The sequence below is a fragment of the Simochromis diagramma genome, unplaced genomic scaffold, assembly GCF_900408965.1.
Source record: "Simochromis diagramma unplaced genomic scaffold, fSimDia1.1 OVJJ01000131.1, whole genome shotgun sequence".
NCBI classification, from domain to species: Eukaryota; Metazoa; Chordata; class Actinopteri; order Cichliformes; family Cichlidae; genus Simochromis; species Simochromis diagramma.
Window position 1 is genome coordinate 2,211,105 of NW_024387200.1, and position 20,654 is coordinate 2,231,758.

At 38.3% G+C, this 20,654-nt stretch overlaps 1 protein-coding gene across 2 annotated transcripts in view; it reads right to left on the minus strand.

Moving 5' to 3' along the window:
* The window catches only part of srrm4 (serine/arginine repetitive matrix 4), a 60,892-nt gene that overhangs the window by 18,550 nt on the left and 21,688 nt on the right, over positions 1–20,654 (minus strand). For both annotated transcript variants that reach the window (XM_040050676.1, XM_040050674.1), the window contains one exon: positions 7,683–7,805. In XM_040050676.1, coding sequence (XP_039906610.1) covers positions 7,683–7,805 — 123 coding nt within the window. The remainder of the gene's footprint in view (positions 1–7,682; positions 7,806–20,654) is intronic.

Sequence of the window (20,654 nt, forward strand, 5' to 3'; positions counted from 1 at the left end):
TATGGCTAAAATACACCTAGTGTAACATCTCCCAACTAATTAGGCAATTACTTTCATCAATTCATGGAAGATAGTTTGGCGGTGTAATACTATTTTTCAGCATACACACACACACATAAACACACACACACACACACACACGAGTATGTGCAGATTTTGCACAATCTACAGTTCACAAATCCGTGGTAGAAAATTTGTCTAAGGTGTCAGGAACATGAAAAACACTGCTAATTAAAAAAGTTTGTTTTTGTGCCATAAATGCAAATTAAAATGTTACTGAGGATATAAATATATAGTATATAAAGATCCAGAAAACAGTCCAAGTTAGACTGCTCTGTGGTCTAGTGAATCAAAATCTTTATAAAAAAAAAAATCATTGCACTAACATTGTGTGGGGTAAAAGGGAAGCAGGACCAGCCTGGTTGTACTTCTTTGGTCCTTCACACAGACAGCTTTGCAAACCGCTGTCTAAAATTTGTAGCATTTACTGTGACAAGGGCGCAGTTTAGGCGAACCGCCACAGCCACTGTACTAGTACACACTGCCTGGTAACTTGTACATCTGTGAAGGCACCATAAATGCTGCATAATATACAGATTTTGGAGCAACATGGGCTGCCTTCCTTTTTCCGAGAAGTCCTTGTCTTTTTGAACAGCAAAATACCAAAACAACATTCTGCATGTATTACAACAGCATGACTCAACAGCGAAACAGTCCGGGTGCTGTAACTAATCTGCCTGCAGGAAGCAGAGAACATTTGGCACACTATGAAATGGAAAATATGTCAAAGGAGGCACTGGACGGTTGAGCAGCTGAAATCCTATATCAAGCATGGGAAAACATTTGGCTTTCAAATCTACAGTAATTGCTCTCCACAGTCCCCAAACATTTTTGCTGTTAAAAGACGACTTGGAGCAAAAACAAAACAAAACATATATATATATATATATATATATATATATATATATATATATATATATATATATATATATATATATATATATATATATATGCAATGATCTACAAATGATTTGTAGATCATTGCATTGTGATTTTATTCACAGCGTCACAGTCTTTTTTTTCTTCTTTTTTTTGGAAACTGATTGATATATTCTTTGGGAATTTGCTGTATTGCTTTCCTCCCTAAAAGTATTTACAGATAAATAACCATGACAGAATGGGTGGGGTAAAATAATCCACATGACTCATCACTGGCAGCACATAACTGCACATAAATGCATCCTGATTCTCTCTCACAACAATCATAAGCAAGATTATCTGTGATCCAAATGTCCCATACGAGATAATCTCGTGACAAAAGGATGAAAAATCCTTTCCAAACTGGTATAGACATAAAACAAATAACATGCCAGCGAACGTCACTATACTTTACTCAGAGGGAGGATCACAGATTTGATCTTGAACTTAAAATACAGACCTTCACTTTTTGAGCTGCAGGGCCTGCTGAGCAATTTTATGATTTCGATTGGGAGATGGTAATTTATTTCTGAATTTAACAGGGATAAAGCATAATACTTTAATGTACCATAGCCGAAAGGTAAATTTCATCTCCAGTCCCTGCACAGAGGCAGCTAGCGATATACATCTTGAAGAAGCAATGAGGTACACTCAGTTTTGGTTTCCAAATAATTTAAAGACAGATATTTTACCCTGGCCACCGCTCTGTAATGGTGCCAAAAATGCAGGTGACTGTGAGAATGTGTTGGAATCTCTCCATGTAGCTCATGGATCCTTTATTTCTGCACACATTGTTCTGCGTATAGCCACATTCTCATTATAGTGTGAGATATCCTTGTTATCCATCCTTTCTTCTCTTGAAGTGTGAATTCATCATTATACTGGAAAGAAAATGGTCGTATTCCATCTGCTGACCAGCTTGGTTGCTGTCCAGTGGTCCACTTCATTACTCTTTTAAAATGACTGATGTGGAAAAGAAGATGAAGGTCTTTTGAAGCACCACAGGCCCCCTGAATGGGCCTTTCAAGTGCAGAAGAGACTGAAATTCATAGCAAGGAAATACATGAGAGAGTGACTGACCATATCTGGGTGATACAGAACAACAAAAAAAAAGTAGTTATCATAATGGGTATAAACTTGTGGATATTTTCTGGAAATTTACAGACTAAATGGTGTAGTGGTTAACACATTTGCTTGGCAAGCAAATGTGACCTTTTGTTTGCCAAGTCAGAGACACAAATTCCCTTTGGGGATGCATTAGGAAAGGAACAGGAGCCAAATCAAACATGTGGAAATACTTGCTGTGGCAAGGGAGCAAGTAGCTTACGGACTAAAAGATTAATTGTAAAAGTTAGTGAATATTTGTGAAAACCGAAGCTGCATTTGTAGCATATATATGTGTGTTTTTCTGCCTAACATTAGCCCTGCATGTTCAAATGCTCCAGTTGTTTCAATCTTTTGCCAAATAAAACAGCCATTAACAAAGGCTTTAATAGACACGCACAGTGCTATTTTTGAGTTAAGGCATTTAACGCATTGTTCACTTGTCCACAAACAACGGTGATGTAAAAAGACACTGATAATTGAGAATTAAACCTTGGAAAACATCTGGCATGTCTTAAGAGTGACATAAAGACATGGGGGATTTGAAATAAAGCTTAAGGATTGTGCAAATGACCTTTACTGTACAAGAGCAACAATAAGTTGCACTTGATTCTCTAATGTAATAGAAGTACATAGCAGCTATGGAACAATATAAAAGAAGAAAAAACCCTAATTGTCGTGATCAAGGTTTCCAATTCTCTACAGTATAACTTTAATTGCATAAGTGCCAGTGCAAAGTGTGAGCCTCCCACTTTGAATGTGAATGTGCATATGTGTGTGTGTGTGTGTGTATATATATATATATATTCACACACATATTTCAAAGTGAATGAAACTTGTCATTAAAAAGAGAAACCTTTTAAAAAAAAATAAAAATAGAATAATGTTACTAATATTCAGGTGTTATTTTCATTGCTCAGCATTTGACTTAAGCTATCAAAATGCCTGCAGATGCAACTATGTACGATATATTTGGAATCATTTTTATGCTTACAGGAGGGTAATTGTTGCCATTTATGTGTCCAATTTAATGTACCTCCCTGTTACACAAACAGAGGTCATGCACATAGTTGAGTGTGATCAGGACTGATCCAGACAGTGACAAACTGCACTCCCCCTTGATATATACGACCACAGAGCTCTGGAGAGTATGTGCCTGTTTCATCGGATGCAGAAGAGTGTCCTGCTATAATAAATGGCCCTGCTTGGAGTAGTCGGCAGTTTGGGAGCATTAGGAACTGAAATGCATTAGGGCTGATTAGACAGTCCAAGCCCAAGTACCCTCTCCTGGTAATGAGAACGCTTTGTCACTCATTAACACCTCTACCATTCTGGCCTTGTAGAAAGAGAGCACAAGACAAGCATTTGCATTTCTTCTTGCCAGCAGAAACACTTTCTTTTGATGAAGTTGAGAGAATGAAAAGGAGAATGAGAAAGCAGTCAATTGCCAGCTGCACTAGGAGTGGTGATTTTGTGAAACAATGGTGTATGAAAGGGAGCTTTTGGGGAACTTTTGATGAAAATATATTCAATTCAACTTTTTTTTTTAAAGAATTGATGTTTTAATCTGAGCCATGATTATGCATGAAGACCATACATGTATGTGACTACATCTAAGATGTCATTACCTATATTATTATAAAGAACAAAACATGTCTCTCTCCCATGAAGCACTGAAGTACGTTTATTTCAGCTGTAACCAGACACACTCCTATGTTTCAAGTGAAGTTCAGACTGTTTTCATTCGATACCCAATTCACTGGAAATAAATCTAAATAGTTTACTTCTGCATTTTGATCTTTTTGTTATTTGACAACAACTACTCTCAAAAACCTACTCATTACATCAACTTACTATTTCTAGATGGAATCCAGTGTCAGCGGCTTATGGCCTCATGTTATAATTAACTTTTTTTTCTCTGCCAAATTGCTGCAGGCCAATTAGCAAGATAACAATCCACAGAACAAATGTCCTTCTCAACAAAAGAGATTTTTCTCAGGCAATGCTTTGTAAGTGAGACAAAGTATTTGGAAATGGATCTAGCTCGTTAGCCATTTTAATAAAAGGCAATGAAAAAACACATGCATCTAGCCTTGATGGCTTGTGGAGGATATATCATGCAATCACATAGCTTTTTTGTGTGTTTTTAAGGCTTTATGGTATGTTATGTTTCCTCTTTTTAGTTGACCTTGCGGTCAAAACAGCGTGCATGGGTTTCTCTTCCTTGTTTTTTGTCTTTTAATATAAATATAATTTGATAGAATTTACCAGCTTGACCTTTGTGAAGTACAATCTCTACATACACAGCAATGCTGCAGGTTTTTTGATTTATTAATTGTAATGGCTCTACAGTGGATTTCAAATTGAAGAAAGTATCAAGTATCAAGGCCTTTACTGCAGCCGCCCTCAGTTGCTGCTCATTTCAGGGTCTCCCTTCCTTCTGTTTTGTCTTCAGTAACTGAAAAGCAGCTCTGCTGGGTTGAGATCAGATGACTGTCTAGGTCACTGAAGAATATCCAATTCTTTGCCTTGGAAAACTCTTGGGTTGATTTTGCAGTATACTTTGGGTCATTTTCCATTTGCTATGTGAAGTGTCATCTGATCAGTTTTGTTACATTTGGCTGAATCTGAGCAGTAAGCAGAACTCTGTTCTCTTCAGAGATCACCCTGCTACTTCAGTAGCCACATCTTCGAAAAACACATCATGATACAACTACCTCCTTGAGACTGTTCTCGACTCAGATAAACATTCTGAAGGGATTTTTCTTAACTTATAGAGGAATGAATTCTTTGACCAGTCACTTTAGTTGAAGTCTGTCATCTTTCATGTCTTTCTTTGGTGTTGCTGAGCTGGCCAGTGAATTTTCCTTTGCATCAGATTGTTGATTTTGCCACTCTTAAAGTTTTCCTTATCTCTCTTCTAGCATTATTTGGAATTTTCCAATAATGACATCCTTCATGTGCATCAACATCTCTCTGGACCTCATACTGAGAATTACAAAGACCAGATACCAAATGTAAACTCAAGACTTGGAATCAACTCTAGATGTTTTATATACTTGTCACATGATAAGAGGAGGAGGAATGAAGGAAGAGCCGTACACCCATATGAGGAAACATCCTGTGGAAGAACAGTGTCCCAGAGCTCACACAATGCCAAGGTGCACTGAACTTGCTTTGGTATCTTAGTATATTTCTGTTAATGATTCTGTGAATGAATCTTTAATTCCAATATTCCTAGTATTTGCAAAGGTGACGTTCACAGTCCATGTCTATATACGTCTAATACAAATCATTGCAAAATAGGTCTTGAGGAGAAATCAGAAAACAAACAGAATTATTTTTACTGTTTTGAATGAGAGAAACAGTTCATGAATTTACTGAATAGGATTTCAAATATTGGTGGCAGAAGTTGGTTTTGGAAATACAAAACAATAGTCTTTGACCCCAGAGATCAGGGTTAGCCTCCAAGTATGATATGTGCTTCGATTTAGAAAGTAAAATTGTTTGATTAAGGTTAGGTAAAAGATTTCGGTGTTGCCAAACATTGTGTGTTATGATAGAACCAAATCCGCAGTGATATATGCACTATGGATCTATGTATGTCTATGTATCTATGGCTCCACAAGATTTGCCAGGAGACATCAAATGTAAACAAAAGAGTGGATATTATAGGTAAACAAACCTAAGAATTTGTTGCTAAGTAACATTAAGCAAAATAAATTCCTGCAGTTATGCATTTTAGAAAGCAGCAGCAATGCCATGTCATCTTGCATGCCACTGTATTATCAATCACATACATAGTCCAAATTAACAATGTGTGGATACATTGTTGCAGTCTTTACAAGGCAGATTTACTTCAAACCTTCAACAAGTAAAAAGTCCTCACACTGGACACAAAATTCATTTATGTGAAATATAAGGGCGACATAACAAACAGTAAAAACACAGATAAGTAAGTATGAAAGAATAAAATCAAATCTAACACTGGGCAGCTTAAAGGACAGTAGAGTAGATATGCTATAAATACATCGTCTCCTTGATTACAAACAGAGCTCTGGTTTTCTTGGAGTTCGTTCCACATATGTGCTGCATAAAAACTGAGTGATGATTAATCCTGTTTATTTTTCAATACGGGAACAGGAACCAGGCTTGTGCCAAAACAGCTGAGAGGTCTGGCTTGTTCATTATGGCCTCTAACAAACGTGTTTTTAATCACCTTTAGCTGTAATCTTACAGTACTTTACTGGTGATACAATTTTTAAAATTTATTTCTTTATTTTTTTGATATAGCATGAGGTTTTGAGAGTTTGACTTAGTTTAGTATCTCATTAAAATTAATGGATGCTTTACTCAAAGTGGACTTCCTTTCATCGTCTCAGCTAGAACTTGTAGCAGTATTCTCTCTAACCTCCTGCAGCTTCTAGCATTGCTGTGCTTTTTGGTCTGAATGCAGCCGTGTTGTGCAAGATTTGACACTGAAAATGCATTCATTTTATTGCTCTAAACCTCATATAGTAAGACCTACAGTTTCACAATAAGATCCCTGCATGAAGTCAAGATCATCTCTGCTACTGTCTGATGAAATGGATACGCTGCAGAGCTGCTGTATAAGAAAGTGTAAAGTCATAATTTAAGAGGTTTACCAAACCAAATGATGAAAAGACTGCGGTTCAGCAATGGTAGAGCTTTAGTGTACGTTCTATGTGCACTATGTACACTCAGTACACTGAGGACTACTCTGATATCTTAGTATTTAAATTTTAAAACGCTGTAACTTGGAGCTGCTGGTGAGAAGGGTGTCTCACAGAAAAGCCTCAGTTCCAAAGATAATAATGCTATAAATCTCTCTCACCGTGCTTTCTTCTATCAGATGTCTTTTCTTGCACGCATAAACCAGAAAAATGATTATCAGAAGCCTGCATGCCAGCGTGTTCTCTGCGCTTGCTGTTAAATTCAAAAACAAAGAGAAGCAGCCGCCGGGTAAAGTTCATCCAAAGAGAAGAGATTCATGTTTATGATCCGCTCTTACACTTCAGATGCTGCTTGAGTCATGTTTTACATATCACTGCCTGCTTCCCTGCTGTGTAACTGCAACGGCTTTGAAGGTGTCAGATTAATTAAAAAGGTTTCTTTCCAAAAAAAGAAAAAAGAAAGAAAGAACCAACTCTGCCTGGATTGATTTCTCCAACTCTGAATAAAAAGCCTAAAAACTGTTCTTCTCTGCATGTGAAGAAGACTCTTGCATCTGAATGACACAGCGTGGAATTCCTTACACCATTTGTATTTCCTACCCCGATAAGAGTGTTTGCTTTTCCTGCACCGGAATATAGAGATTAGCTTGGGTTTCTTGTTGAGAATCAGGCCCTGAAGGTGTGTTGGTTTTGCTGTTAAAAAGGCTTTATCATCTACAGAAGCAACCAAAACAAACTTTAATCACAAAACTCAACTGATCAGCAATCGTACATGTTTAAAGCCCATTCTTTTCTCAACCTTCTCATCTCTTCACAAGCACTTGTTTTCTTTTAGTTCAGAAAACCCTCCTGATGATTTTGAAGGATTGCTACTTGGCATGTGTGAAAACACAAAGGCTAACTCACCTCCTGGCCCTGCGATGGCTGCGATGTTTGCGTCTGTTTCCTTTGATGCAGCCATATCTGTCCCGTGTGTCCACAGCTTTCCTCTCATCAGGCTTGAGCTGCTGGCAGGTTGTTGTTTCTGAGCTGTGGGGGAAGAGAAAAAAGGACAAATAAGATTCAGTTTTTGCTCTCGAGCTTTCAGTGAGAACTTCAAGTGATTTTTGCAGTTGTCCACACAGCTAATGCTTCCATCGCACAATAGTGAGGGGGCATTTAACATGCTTGGTTAGCCTTATTCCCTTTGGTAGACTGGGTATGTCTTTTATTCCCCTCCATTTCTTTCCTCCAGCCACTCTCTAGGAAAATTGGAGGTCAGCCATTTACCATTCAAATCAATGTGTCAATTGAAATACAGTTATTTACATGCCTCAGCTGGCCTGCCATTTTGTGAAATGGTGCTTTCTGCCTTGTGCTGGAACAGTTCTTAAAGTTTTTTCCTTATCTATGACCTACATATATTTAATAAGACGTAAATGCAAAATCAAACCAGACACTCAGATTTTCTGTTTTGTTTTGGTTGGTTTTTTTTTTTTCCAAAAGTGAGGAAAATTATTTCTGGCTCCCAAATAATTCTTCCATAAGTCAGGTGTTCGGGTAATTCAACCACTTTTCATCTACAGTGAAATACGGCATAGAATGAATGATTAAATAAACTGAATGATTTGATGTGAGCACACAGTTCTAGCCCTGCTTATTATTCTCTGTTTTAGTCATGGGAGATTTGAGCGTAATTACACATTCTCCTCTTCGTCGAGTGGCTCCCGTCTGATTGTAATGAGAAGATAATCAGAGCCAGAGATTAGGACGTCAACGCCGCCTCCTCCTCTTCCCCCAGCGACGAGCAGGCAGGGCCCGTCGCTTTCTATCTTCCTCACCTTCATTCTCCTTAGCCTCTCAGCATTAGAGGGAGTGCCCCTGACAGGGAACTAATAATGTAAAATGGCAGACTGGGTGCTGCAACATGACCAAGTGTGTGAAAGGTGATAGGGGAGATAAAGACAACCACCGGAAGGATGATTAGTCTGATAAGGAAGGCTGATGGAAAGGAACCTTTAAATAACCTGGTGATTTGGCTAATTTTCTCCTTGCTGATGTAGAGCTGAATAAATGTCAGACCACACTGTTGCCTGGTATTAAGGATGCTTAATCAAATACACTGAATTTCACTGAAGAAAAAATAGTAAAGTAAAGAATAACATGCCATCGTAATCTCAGCATTTCTTAATGGGGGCCTGTATTATATTCTGATATGGATGCTAAGACTCAAAACATCTACAATTCTACACAAAACTCAAACTCATACTCAAAGATGTATGATTTGTTGCTATAACACAGCAACTAATAGATTTTGTTGAGACATTGTTTTCTAAACTGATTTTCTTTTTTAGTTTTGGTCTATTGATCAAACAAAAACAAGCACAAAAGATGCAGCGTTTTCTACATACCACAAGCCGACATTATAAACATCATAAGCTGTTATTCACTCATGTAGCAAAGGGAAATGTCAGCGGTGAAACAACTTCAGTAACAGTTCATTAACTGATTTTCAGTATAAAATACAAACGCAGAGTAGAAATGATTTATGAGTCATGTGTTTTCCATACAATTTACAAATCCATACAAATCCACTTGCAAAATATCCCAACCAGAATCAAAACACATAATATCAACTGAATGATGGCCGTTCATCTTAATCTGGTGATTATAATGAAGAAAAGGGGAAAAAAAACCTATTATGAATCCTTATAAAATACAAAAGAGTCAAGTAGTGGATGCTAACTTTCCCAAAAGATCATTACAAAAATGTACAAAAACACCATTGGTCTCAGAAGGCCAGTCATTACACACACACACACACACACACACACACACACACACACACACACACGCACACTGAATCACTGTATCATAACTCCACTGTTTTTGTGAGCAATGTATCCTGATAGTGCTGTATTATATGTAACTATGTTGCTATCTGTAAGTATTTTAACAATATACACAATTCGCTTTAGATACAAGCACGAGCTGAAAACTGCTCTGCCCTGTTGAACTCTCCACTTTATGTCCCTGAACAAAGAGCAATTTTCTTTTACTGGCCCCATTTTGGCTTCTTTGTTATTTGCTGTCACTCTAAAAGCAGCAGTTGATGACTTTTAAATGAAATCAATTTTGCTATCACAAATGCACGTTCCCTTGATCTGGCCCTGCAATTTATGGCTAGAATTTTACAATAAGCACCTGGACAAGCTGCTTGTATCTGTCAAACCAAACCTTGTGCTTATTCTCTTTTCCATGTTCACATGAAGTCCTTTATTCTAATTTATAACCAGACATCAGTTGAAAGTATTTAAAGGGAGACTTCCAAGTACCAAAACTGCAAAAAGCAAATCAAAAGAAATACTGTGCATCTTAAGTTAAGGTGCTTGATGACAAAGTATTACATTAACTGGGGATGTGTTTACCATAAAAATAGGTGAAAGAATCACAGGAGAAGCTCAATTTTCACCCAGAAAACTTAAGTTTCAGACTTTTTTGGGGGGGGCTGTTTCTTGTCGTTTAGGTCATTTTATGTACTAAAACAACCTGATAATGGCTTAGTCACCATAACTACTCAGCTAAGCATAAAGAATACCCTTTAACAATGTAAAACACAGAATTGGTCCCTGCAATTTGGGTAACTTTCTGTTTATTACACATTATAGCCTGGTACAGTGGTACAGTAGGTGCCAACGAGCCATATCTGCAGGAGGGATCACAACAGACTTAGCGGGCTGATAAAATTCAAAGTGAGTGTAGCATCCCACTTTTTGACTTTTTGAACTCTTTCTTTTATTATGTGTGTCAAGTTGAACGTGTGTGCTGCAGAACATCTCCTTTGGCTGTGTTTCGGGAGGGAGCGAGAAGTGACCATGCTGTGATCAACTCTTGTTCCAGTCTTTGTCACAGAGGGAGAGTCTATCTCCTCTCAACGTGAGGCTCCCTTGCTCCATCGTTCACCACTGATGCTGACACGGACAGATGGTACACAAAAACACGCTGCAAACAAGATGACAGTGCTTTTTTTTTTAAGGCCCAGTGGCTGTGATTTCCCCCTGTGCACAATTACAAATTTGAATGGGGGACTGTGTGTGGTCAACAGATGCAGAAGTAGCTATATCAATATATCAAGCAAGAGGTAATTGGCTGAAATAAATTATTATCAAATTTCTGTATTAATATTAAAATATCTAATGCCATGATGGTGCAGGGCAGGGAAAGACGGGCTCCTCCCTAAAGCAGGACCTGTATGCTTGTAACAGAGGACATCATTCCATCTGTTTAACTTTCAGTTAGAGATGGGTGGTCTGATATCATATTATATAATTATAATTCAAAATATAAGTATGCTGCTTTATTTTGGGATATCATCTGCTTTTTGATCCTCATCAACTCATAAAAAGATCCCAGGCGAATGTGACAAAATATGTTCACAGAAGGCAGCATGGTGAATGAAAACACTGTGGTGAGAAGACCAACACTGTAAGATGAGTTCAACTAAATGTGTGAGGAGAATTGTTATTTGCGGCGTAGATTATAAGTTTCCCATAGAATAAAATCTTTTGGCAAGTTTTCCTACTTCTACTTTCAGCTGTGTGCTGAGATAATCATAAAACATCACAGACAGCTAGAGTCACAGAAGGATCGTCATAGTTTGTGTACAGTTTCATTGTCCACACCCCATTTACGATGTAAAATTGAGATAAACTGCTACAATGTCTGCCAGGAGCTAGTCAGTAATCTGCCAGCTGCTTTACACACCGCCAGCGCACAGTTGGGGGTCTCAAACTCATAACATCGGCTGACACTGTACAGGTGTGCGAGAAGCATGCAGCCAACCATTAAACCCATGCACCTGCAAAACATCGCTGCACAGCTCTGATGTTTGCATTTCAAATGTGTCAAACGTCTCTCTGATGATTAATACAGATCGCATTCTCGGCTGACGCAATTAAATTCTGCTAGATGTTTTCATGTTTTCATCCGAACTCTGCTATTTCAAATCAAGTTTTTACTCAACGCGTGTGATTAAAACTGCTGCTTCACAATTCAGCAAAGCTTCTGTGGCAGCTTCAGAGCGCTCAGAGCCGTGTCAGTTTAGAGCTTCTTTGGGGACACAACAAAACACACATCACTTGAATGCAACCTTTTCCTTCTAAACCATACGTGTATAGATACCCCACTGTGACAGAATGAGATCTTACAAGATAGCGCTAAGAGACACCCAAGGGGAATTTGTGCATTTTCTATTCTGTGATCTCCTGAAAGCACAAACAGATAAATGCACTCCCTCGCTGCTGTGTTATGGTCTCTAAGCATAAATGATTGTACCCTGACAGCCTCTGCTGCTAGCGTAATTAACCTTTAATTACACATATTTGCAAGTATATTGTGCAAGTAGTATCCATATGTACTTTTGAATTTACAAAAAAGAAAGCAAACAAAGAAGGTGCGCTTCATTATGAGCTCTTGCTAACTGGGGAGATATTAACAGTTTTACAGGAATAGTTCAACTATTTGCTTTTACTCCTGCAAGCAGATAGTTAGCCTTTTTTAATATCCCCATATGACAAGTTTCATAACTATATTTTGTCTTAAGCAGCAACAAGCAGCAACAAACCAGTACCAGTATGGAACCTTAATACAATCTAGGATCCAGCATTCAAAAATCCATATTGGCTGACTTTCCTCTCATTTTGGTTGCCATGCCATCCTCACAGGTGCACCGTCTTGCTGAGTGAGAGAGCCAAGAAGACTCATGTCTAATGGAGCAAGTGAATAACAAACTGCGCCAAGCAAGTTAAGGGATACGTGGAAAGATCAATACTGCTAATGCTAAAGCAACAACAGGAAAACAACATCTGGCGCTCGATGGATGATATGTCACTTTGTGACACAAAGGAAGAGGATTTAAGGCTGAAGAAGATTACTGTTAAGCATTTCCCCCCATCAAGTTAATTGTTAACACCAAGTAAAGTGCTCATAAAAAATCTTTACTTCAGCAGCACATGTATTGGTATAAACAATCCCTCCCTATACAGTGAAGTAGCCCTTAGTCCAACAGCCCAAATACCCTGATTATTCAGAGTGGAGGGTTTCCCCTCTAACTCACTAGCTTATAGACATGTCAAGAAAAGTGTAAAAGATAACAAAGAATGAGGGAGGACTTGTGTGACCTTCACCCTGAGAAAAAGAATCAGAAAAAGACTGACAACAGTGCAGAAGTGATGCTTTTATTTTTTCTGTTTCCGTAAATGATTTAAGAGTTTCCAACTACTCATGTGAGATTCAGGGTAGCTAATAAACTTTTCATTATCCCTGTCACAGTGACTGGGAGCAATTGATTATCATTATTACAGGAGTGATGATAGTTGAGATAATTACTAGAGAAAGAGGTGATCTACTACCACAATTAAAATCCCAACACTGTGGTCCCAAGTCACTTTGCTTTAATTTATACTGAGAGTGTTTATCTATGTTTTAGACTCAAGTGGAGAGCAACTTTATCACCATCCAAAGGACAGAAGCGAGCAATTCCCCACAAAGTGAATGAAACACATCTCTCACGTGGTTAAGTCTTAAGGCACACACGACCTGCTAAAACTGTTCAATGAAAAGTTAAAGTGGATACTTTTAGGTCAAGTGTTATAGATTAAATGTCAAGAGATTTTTGAGGCAATCATTCAGCTGAAGAAACACACAAACAGGCCTGCAATTAACTAGTTCTAAACAATTAGCCACATGAGCCCCAACCACTTCATTAACACTGCAGAAAGTTGCTGGTTTGAGCACTAAAAGTTTCACAATCAGGAAATGGCATAAAATTATGAAGTACTGATTTAAATGAGCTTCTAAATATGAGCATATATTTTGCAAAGTGAAATAACCCCCATATGTTGCTGTGACAGTCCAGTTTCCATGGCCTCTATTGTGAAAGCATGCTCTCTAAAACATGTCAGCCCATGTTAAAATGTGGTTTCATTTCTTTCAGCTACCAAAATCACCTAATGTTTTCACTCCACAGGGGAGGCAATTTTTCTCCTAAATGTGCGCAGATGGGTAATAGATTTTTGGTGACATTTCTCCTACCAGCTAAATTGCAGCTTTGGATGCAAATCCTTTTGGGGGATTGAGATCAGCCCTAAATTGGCCGCCTCTTCTTCCATACTACGCATGAAGGGAAGGCAGAATGATAGAAGTGAATATCAAAGATGTAAGCCCCAGCTATGAGGTATCAGTGGCTCCAGGCAATTTTCCGTCTTTGCTAGTTTGCTCCAAGTCTAACATTAAATTTCAGCATAAAGCTTTGACAGCACCTTAGGCTGCTATCATGTAATGATGAGAGTAAGTTTTCTCTTTTCTTTTTAATTTTAAGGACCATGATTTATCTACAAATACACGTTTTTTATTATTGAAAAGCTTCCTACAGAGTGCATTAAAAAGTAATTCATTTAAGCAACTTGTGAACTGTTTTTATGCACTGGTATTTAGAATTATCATATTTTTTTAGTCAAAAGCACCTGATGAGCATAAAAACTGCATCACAGAAGATGAAACCAGTGGCTTTTATAAAATATAGATTTCCCTGTAAACCTCTAAAGTCAAAAGAGGTTAAATTAGTCAATGTTTCACAATAAATTTAAGAATTCTCCAACTGAATTCTCCAACTCCAACTGAACTCAAGCCATCACATTTAAATGCACTAAGTGATATTTTTCACTCACCAGGCTGAAGAGGCATGTTTTAAACCAAACCACAGTCTTTTCCCAAACCCAACCAAGTAGTTTTTGGTGCCTAAAACTAACCAGTGAGTGAAAAGAAAAGTCAAAAATTGTGTGCAAAAACAAAATTAATAGGCAAGTGAAGTCTTAAACAAAAGTCGACTAACTACCAGACCTGTGACTTAATCCAATATTTGTCAGTGTCCTGTATTACTGAGGCTTGTATGTCAAGACACTGATGCCAAAGTACATTGGGTGCATTTACAACACCAGCAGTGCTGGGTACAAGACATTACAAAGTAAGTTACAAAGTAATGTGTTACTGTAATCAGATTGCATTTTTCAGTAACGCAGTAATGTTACATTTCACTGTACTAAATTACTTCCAGGACAGAAACAATTGCTTTGTTCTGCTAACACAACTTTGGCTTTTTGCAACCCTCTGCACAGACAGCATGCTAACGCAATGCTTCCACACAACCATTGGGTGTTGTTGTGTTGATGTGTGGGACAGTAGCATATAGGTTTATATTGTTACCTGGTAATTACATGATAATAAGTGTAAGGTCAATTTCTTCATAATTCATTGTAATGAATTATTTTATTCCAACAAGTAATTAAGTAACATACTGCAGTACTTTTAAGAAATGTAATGCATAATACATAGAAGTTTCTTGAGCTATGAATGTAACACTGAACACCAGCAGAACAGTAGTCATGAAATGAGAGGAGGACACAGAAAGTAAAAAGAGGGAATGTTACTTGTGCATCGGTATAACAAATACATTAAATGCCATTAAGTTGTATGCCACTGAAACATGATCTTATTGTTAATGCATATTTACTTAATGTTACCCGCTGATATTTTCGGTACGAGTACTTTTTCTTTCTACCATGGTCCATGCACTCCCTGATTTTTGCTCAAAACAAATGGGATCATTTAGTTGTATGGACTATGCAAAGTTCACAACATGGCTTTGTAGTTAAATTAAAAGAACTGATTCTGATTAGTCCAATTAAAATGTCTACATCATTTGTGAATATGAAATACACTCATCATCTTTGCCTCACTATCAGCCAATCAAGAATAGCGAGGCCTTTACCCTTGCAGCGGGTGAGTACCATGCGTGCCAGAGTGACTTTGAAGACAAGTGAGGTTGTTTTATTCAATTATTGTGTCCTGATGATAAAATGGGAGCAACATAATGGCTTGATTAATTTCCTTATCACGGTGAGCACAAAGAGTAATTACAACCAAATCCACCGCTTGGTGAACCACACATCAATCAAATTAAAGCAGTCTCCACTCGGCAGCAATCACTTTCAAACAGAACAAATGAGTCGATTGGCTCAGACCCCCGCCTCCGGCCAGAGAAGTGTTTACCTAAGAACTGTAACTCCAAGCAAAGGTTACTTAGGTTGATTAGAAATCTCTGAATATGTCAGAAATTTTAATAGAAATTGTGTATGCACAATTATAATGTCGGTATGAGTGAGGTTGTGTAGAACCTGAGTGGTGTTATGTGCCCAAAGCAATCATTATAGCTCATGACAATCTCGACAACTGGCAGCTACAACCTAGCAGGAAAGAGGTTTAGAAAAGCAATCAAATGTCAGCTTATAATAACGTTGGGGCAACTCCATTACCATTGCCCATACAAAGCACTCATGGTCCTTATTGACTTAGCAATTCCTATAAAATTTAGCCTTTACAACATGTAAAGAGGCATGATGGCATTTCTTATAATTAATGGGGCCTGGTTTAAAGAGATCAGCTGAATCTCTTGGCATGTGAGGTCAATGCAGAAGGAAAACTGAACTCTGACCTCGGCATTCTGTGATAACATGACTGCTCATTAGGACCATGGCGTGGGGAGCTCAATCCACCAGTGTCATTTTTTCTCTTTTTTTAAAAGCCTTATTGAATTGGAAAAAAAAATCTTCCCAAGTTAAAGTTACAGGATGTTGAGTAAAGTAAGTAAGTTGACAGTAAATACTGCAAGGCACAGAGTTACTCTTCACTATAAATATCAGTCAAGTCAGTCATCAAACCACAACCAAATACTGGTGATAAAGCAAATAAGCCAATGTCTTTCCTTCATACTTTGTTTATTTTGCATCTGACAGTGTATTTCATCTTTAAGAGAAAATTGAAAAACATATTTTCATAGACTTACTTAATAAAGTAGCCAAACAAATAAAAAAAGACCAAATGAAATTAAATGTAAACAAAAACGAAATAATGCTTAGTTTGAAAAGGTAACAATTTAGAACATAAGACAGAACATTTTACTTTCAAATATCAGGGTATCTGTAAAATCATACCATGCTGTCCCTGAAGCTAAAGCTACCAAAGACCAGCTCATTGAAATTAAAATATCTCTGGATGTTCCTCTCCAGAGATATGTAAATGAAAACTGGAACATCAACTGGAGGAGGAACCCTTTTGGAAAATAAATTCATGTTTTTAGCCAGTAAATTAAAGCCTAAGGGCTTCACTTGACTTGGGTAAACCTACTGCATTTCATTCGCAGCTCTTTCTATTTGCCCTCTCTCAGTAGGGCTAAAAATCAAATCAAAGCACAGTATTAGCGCTCAGATTCACAAGAGCTGCTGGAGCTGTGGTTCATTATCGGAGCCACTACAGACGGAGAAAAGAGGAGAACTTGTAGGAAGGCATACTGGGGTATCTTAACAATTGGATAACATCTTAATATGACATGCTGTGACTGCTCAGAGTGTATGATTTCAGCATAAAATGTCTAATTGGAAAGTGACATGTGAAATATAGCTGCAGCACTTCTAAATTGGAAGCTACACCTCGAGGTTCCAAAAATGATGGCACCATTCCTTGCTGCTGCTACTGCTGCTGCTATACATTTAATTCTTGTTGAATGTCATAGAATGAAAGGCTACATTTATTCCAGTATGGTGCATGGAGACAAAGCCAATGGGGTAATTGGCAGCAGTTGACTTCCAATAGCAAAACATTTTAACACAGGCAATAAAAACTGCTCAACAGCAAATAGATAAATCCAACTGATTAGCCCATAACTGTCCACAAATGCCAACATTTTGCTTCCGACATGGCCAAACGCAACAATACTACTTTAGAGGCAGTAGAATTTTAGCAGTAGAATAGCTCCAGAATCAGATGGTCGGTCCTCACTGCAAATATTGTTAACATCTAAACTGGTAGTGTTTCTCATCTTTCACGCATCATCACGTGTGCATCAATTACTTGCTTCTAAATTGAGTTAGAAGTGATTAGAGGGTTCGTTGTGCAAAGGCGGAGAGAGGGAAGTAGGCATAGTTTGGTTTAATTAGCAGCTTGTGAGCTCCACTTCCTCATTGCACTTCTTCCTGTGTGAAGGAGATTACTGAAGAGCCTTCTGCAGATGCTAATGTACGTGGAGAGCACTGAGGAAGAATCATTGTGAATCCCATGTTTAATTAGCACAACCATGTCACCAGAGATGGAGGAAGCTGCTGAATACTGAGCCTCTGGATGACTGACAGGCGGCGTTCCTGAGTTCGACCAAAGAACAAGACAAAGAAGTTGAATCTTTTAGAAAAGTTGGATGATGGAAATTGTCCTGTTGTGAAAAGGAACTCATTTTGCCAACAAAGTCTAATTTCACCAGTCAAACAGGCAGCTGACAGATGTTTTGGGGATTGGACATTTCTGTTGCTCCATTTTTCAATGTAGGCCAGAGAGATGGAACTGCGTTTCTGTGAGAGCACATTTGTGAGAGCACATTTCTCCCAGTTAATTAAGAGAGTGGAGTAGAAAATAAAACTACCACCTGGCTCAAACTTTATCAGCCAATTACACAAGTAAAATTTACCAGCAACAGCAAAGGAAACCATAAATAACTATTTCCATGACACTAAAGCTAATTTAAAACCCGATTTGACAGACCAGCAGCCATAGCTGTCTGCGTTAAGGACCTTCTGAGCCGCCTTTCCCCACTTGAGTCTCCAATTATCCACCATCACATTTCCTTGTAGTTGCTCCATGGGAATAATTCTTAGCATTAACTTAATAGTTTCTCCACACACCTGTCTGCATGCACAGACCTCAATGAGCAAACAAATTATGACCCTAGAATTTGGTATTTCAGTCCCTCCCCTACTTCTGCCTTAATGAGCTGCTGGCTTTCCAAACTAATTTGAGTCAGAGGCGTATGAGGTATGCAGCCATCATGACAAGATGAAACTCAATGGGACAGTTGACACCTGGGTGTGGAAAGAAGAGTGGGAAAACCCCTGACAAGATCTCGATCTATGCTAGTAATTAGAAAATGGGTTGAGAGCAGACAAACATGTTCCATTGCTTTTGATTACCGTCTCTCTGTATTTCTTCACCTTCAGCTCTGAATGCTTTTACAATGCAAAATAGCCATATAAATAATTCATGAAGCCCAGCTTATGACCACGTTTGAGAAGATCTGTTCCCTCATTAGGTAATCAAGTGGCCCAGAATTTTCTCTGTTTCTTTCTGTAAATAGATTTTACCTCCTATTGTAGAAAGAGTGTGCAATCATTGGGAAGGGTGAAGCTTAAGAATGAAGAAACCTCTGGATTCCTGTTCATTCTCTCATGTCAGTATCCCTACTTTTATACGCTGAAGAAAGACTGCTTGCCATACTTTACGAAGAAGAGGATTTAAATCATCTGCACCTGTCTCTTCCCCCTCACCTGTTCTCATTATAGTTTTCACATTATCCACTCAGTTCTATCATGCCGAGTCTGGCATTGAGACATGGACAGGTGAGCAATCCCCATGATCCCTCCTCATGTTCTCATCACTGCGCCATCCTGTGCCACCTACCAGGTGTGGCGCACAGGCAGATGGAGGCACAGCATCCAACAAATCCAGCAGATCTACCATCGTTTTGATGCTATAAATGTGCCTCGTTGAATGGCATCACATGCAACCCGCAGCCAACAAACTCCCCACGCTTTTCATATGCTTGTATAAAACCTCCAGGCTTGTTCGACTTTGTTTCTGTGCTCCTTTAACCTTCTGTCTCTGTCTATTTGAGTCTCATCCAAAAAAGTGGCAAATTCCAGAGTCCCATAGCACCTACTGTCTGTGGTGTATCGGAATCAGGACCTTCTCCCACGATTGCTGCTGTACATCCTTAGTGTAATCTCTCTTTTGCCAACTCTCTTTGCTTTTTTACTCGTTTTTTTCTTTTCTATTCCTCACATTGTCTGTCTCTCTCTCTCTAGTTTACCTTCAGTCATATTTCTCTCCAACTCTGTTAAAGAAGCAATTTTAAACATTGTCTGCAGCATGAACATTGCAGGCGCTATACATCATCTCAGTCTACCATGTTTACTACTCACACACAGGGAGTGAGCCTTACTTCCCCGGATGACAGTAATTTGTGGAGCATGTATAAAAGAAACTCATTGTCTACCTACTCTACATGACTGTGCTTGTATATACAGTTCATGCATAAACAGAAGTGTGTACTGCCGCTGGTTAGAAGTGGTACATATCAAGTTTGGCCCTCAGGGAGACTTATATTAGCTACATGCAACCTACCATTCACATCTAAAATAATCAACAAAAAATTGGAGCCGGGCATTCAAAATGTAGCGACTACAGAGAGCAATCAAGACACCCGCTGAGTTTCCCTTCCTCCACCCACTTCTCCCCCTTGATGCTAATCAGCGGTCTGGTAGAGCTGATCTGATTTGAGACAGAAATGCCGTTAGCTAGTGGGAAGAAAAGGCAGAGTAGCCTACACAATATACCATAATCAGAGGAGGCACGCTGATCCAGTGATGGACTATGAATACCTATGTGCTTGCCATGTATTCTCCTAGAGATAGTTTGGTCAGTATTACACATTCTTTAAGAGTCAAATACAGGGATACATTTTGTCAGTGTCTGAAGTGTATAAATATGGAAAGTGTCAAAATAAAAAGACGAAGATACTAAAAGTACATTAATATGGCTATGAATTAGTTTGTTAATTTGCTCAAATATATGATCAAATAAATATAGAATTATCTTTTTACATTTTTCACATTTCTTATTACTAAAATTGACATTTTTAACTAATCCAAGTTTTTTAAAAAGTGAATTATTTCATGTATAATATATAGGTTTCATACTTAGATAGATCTGGTACTTTAACACTGTGCAAAGAGGTACTTT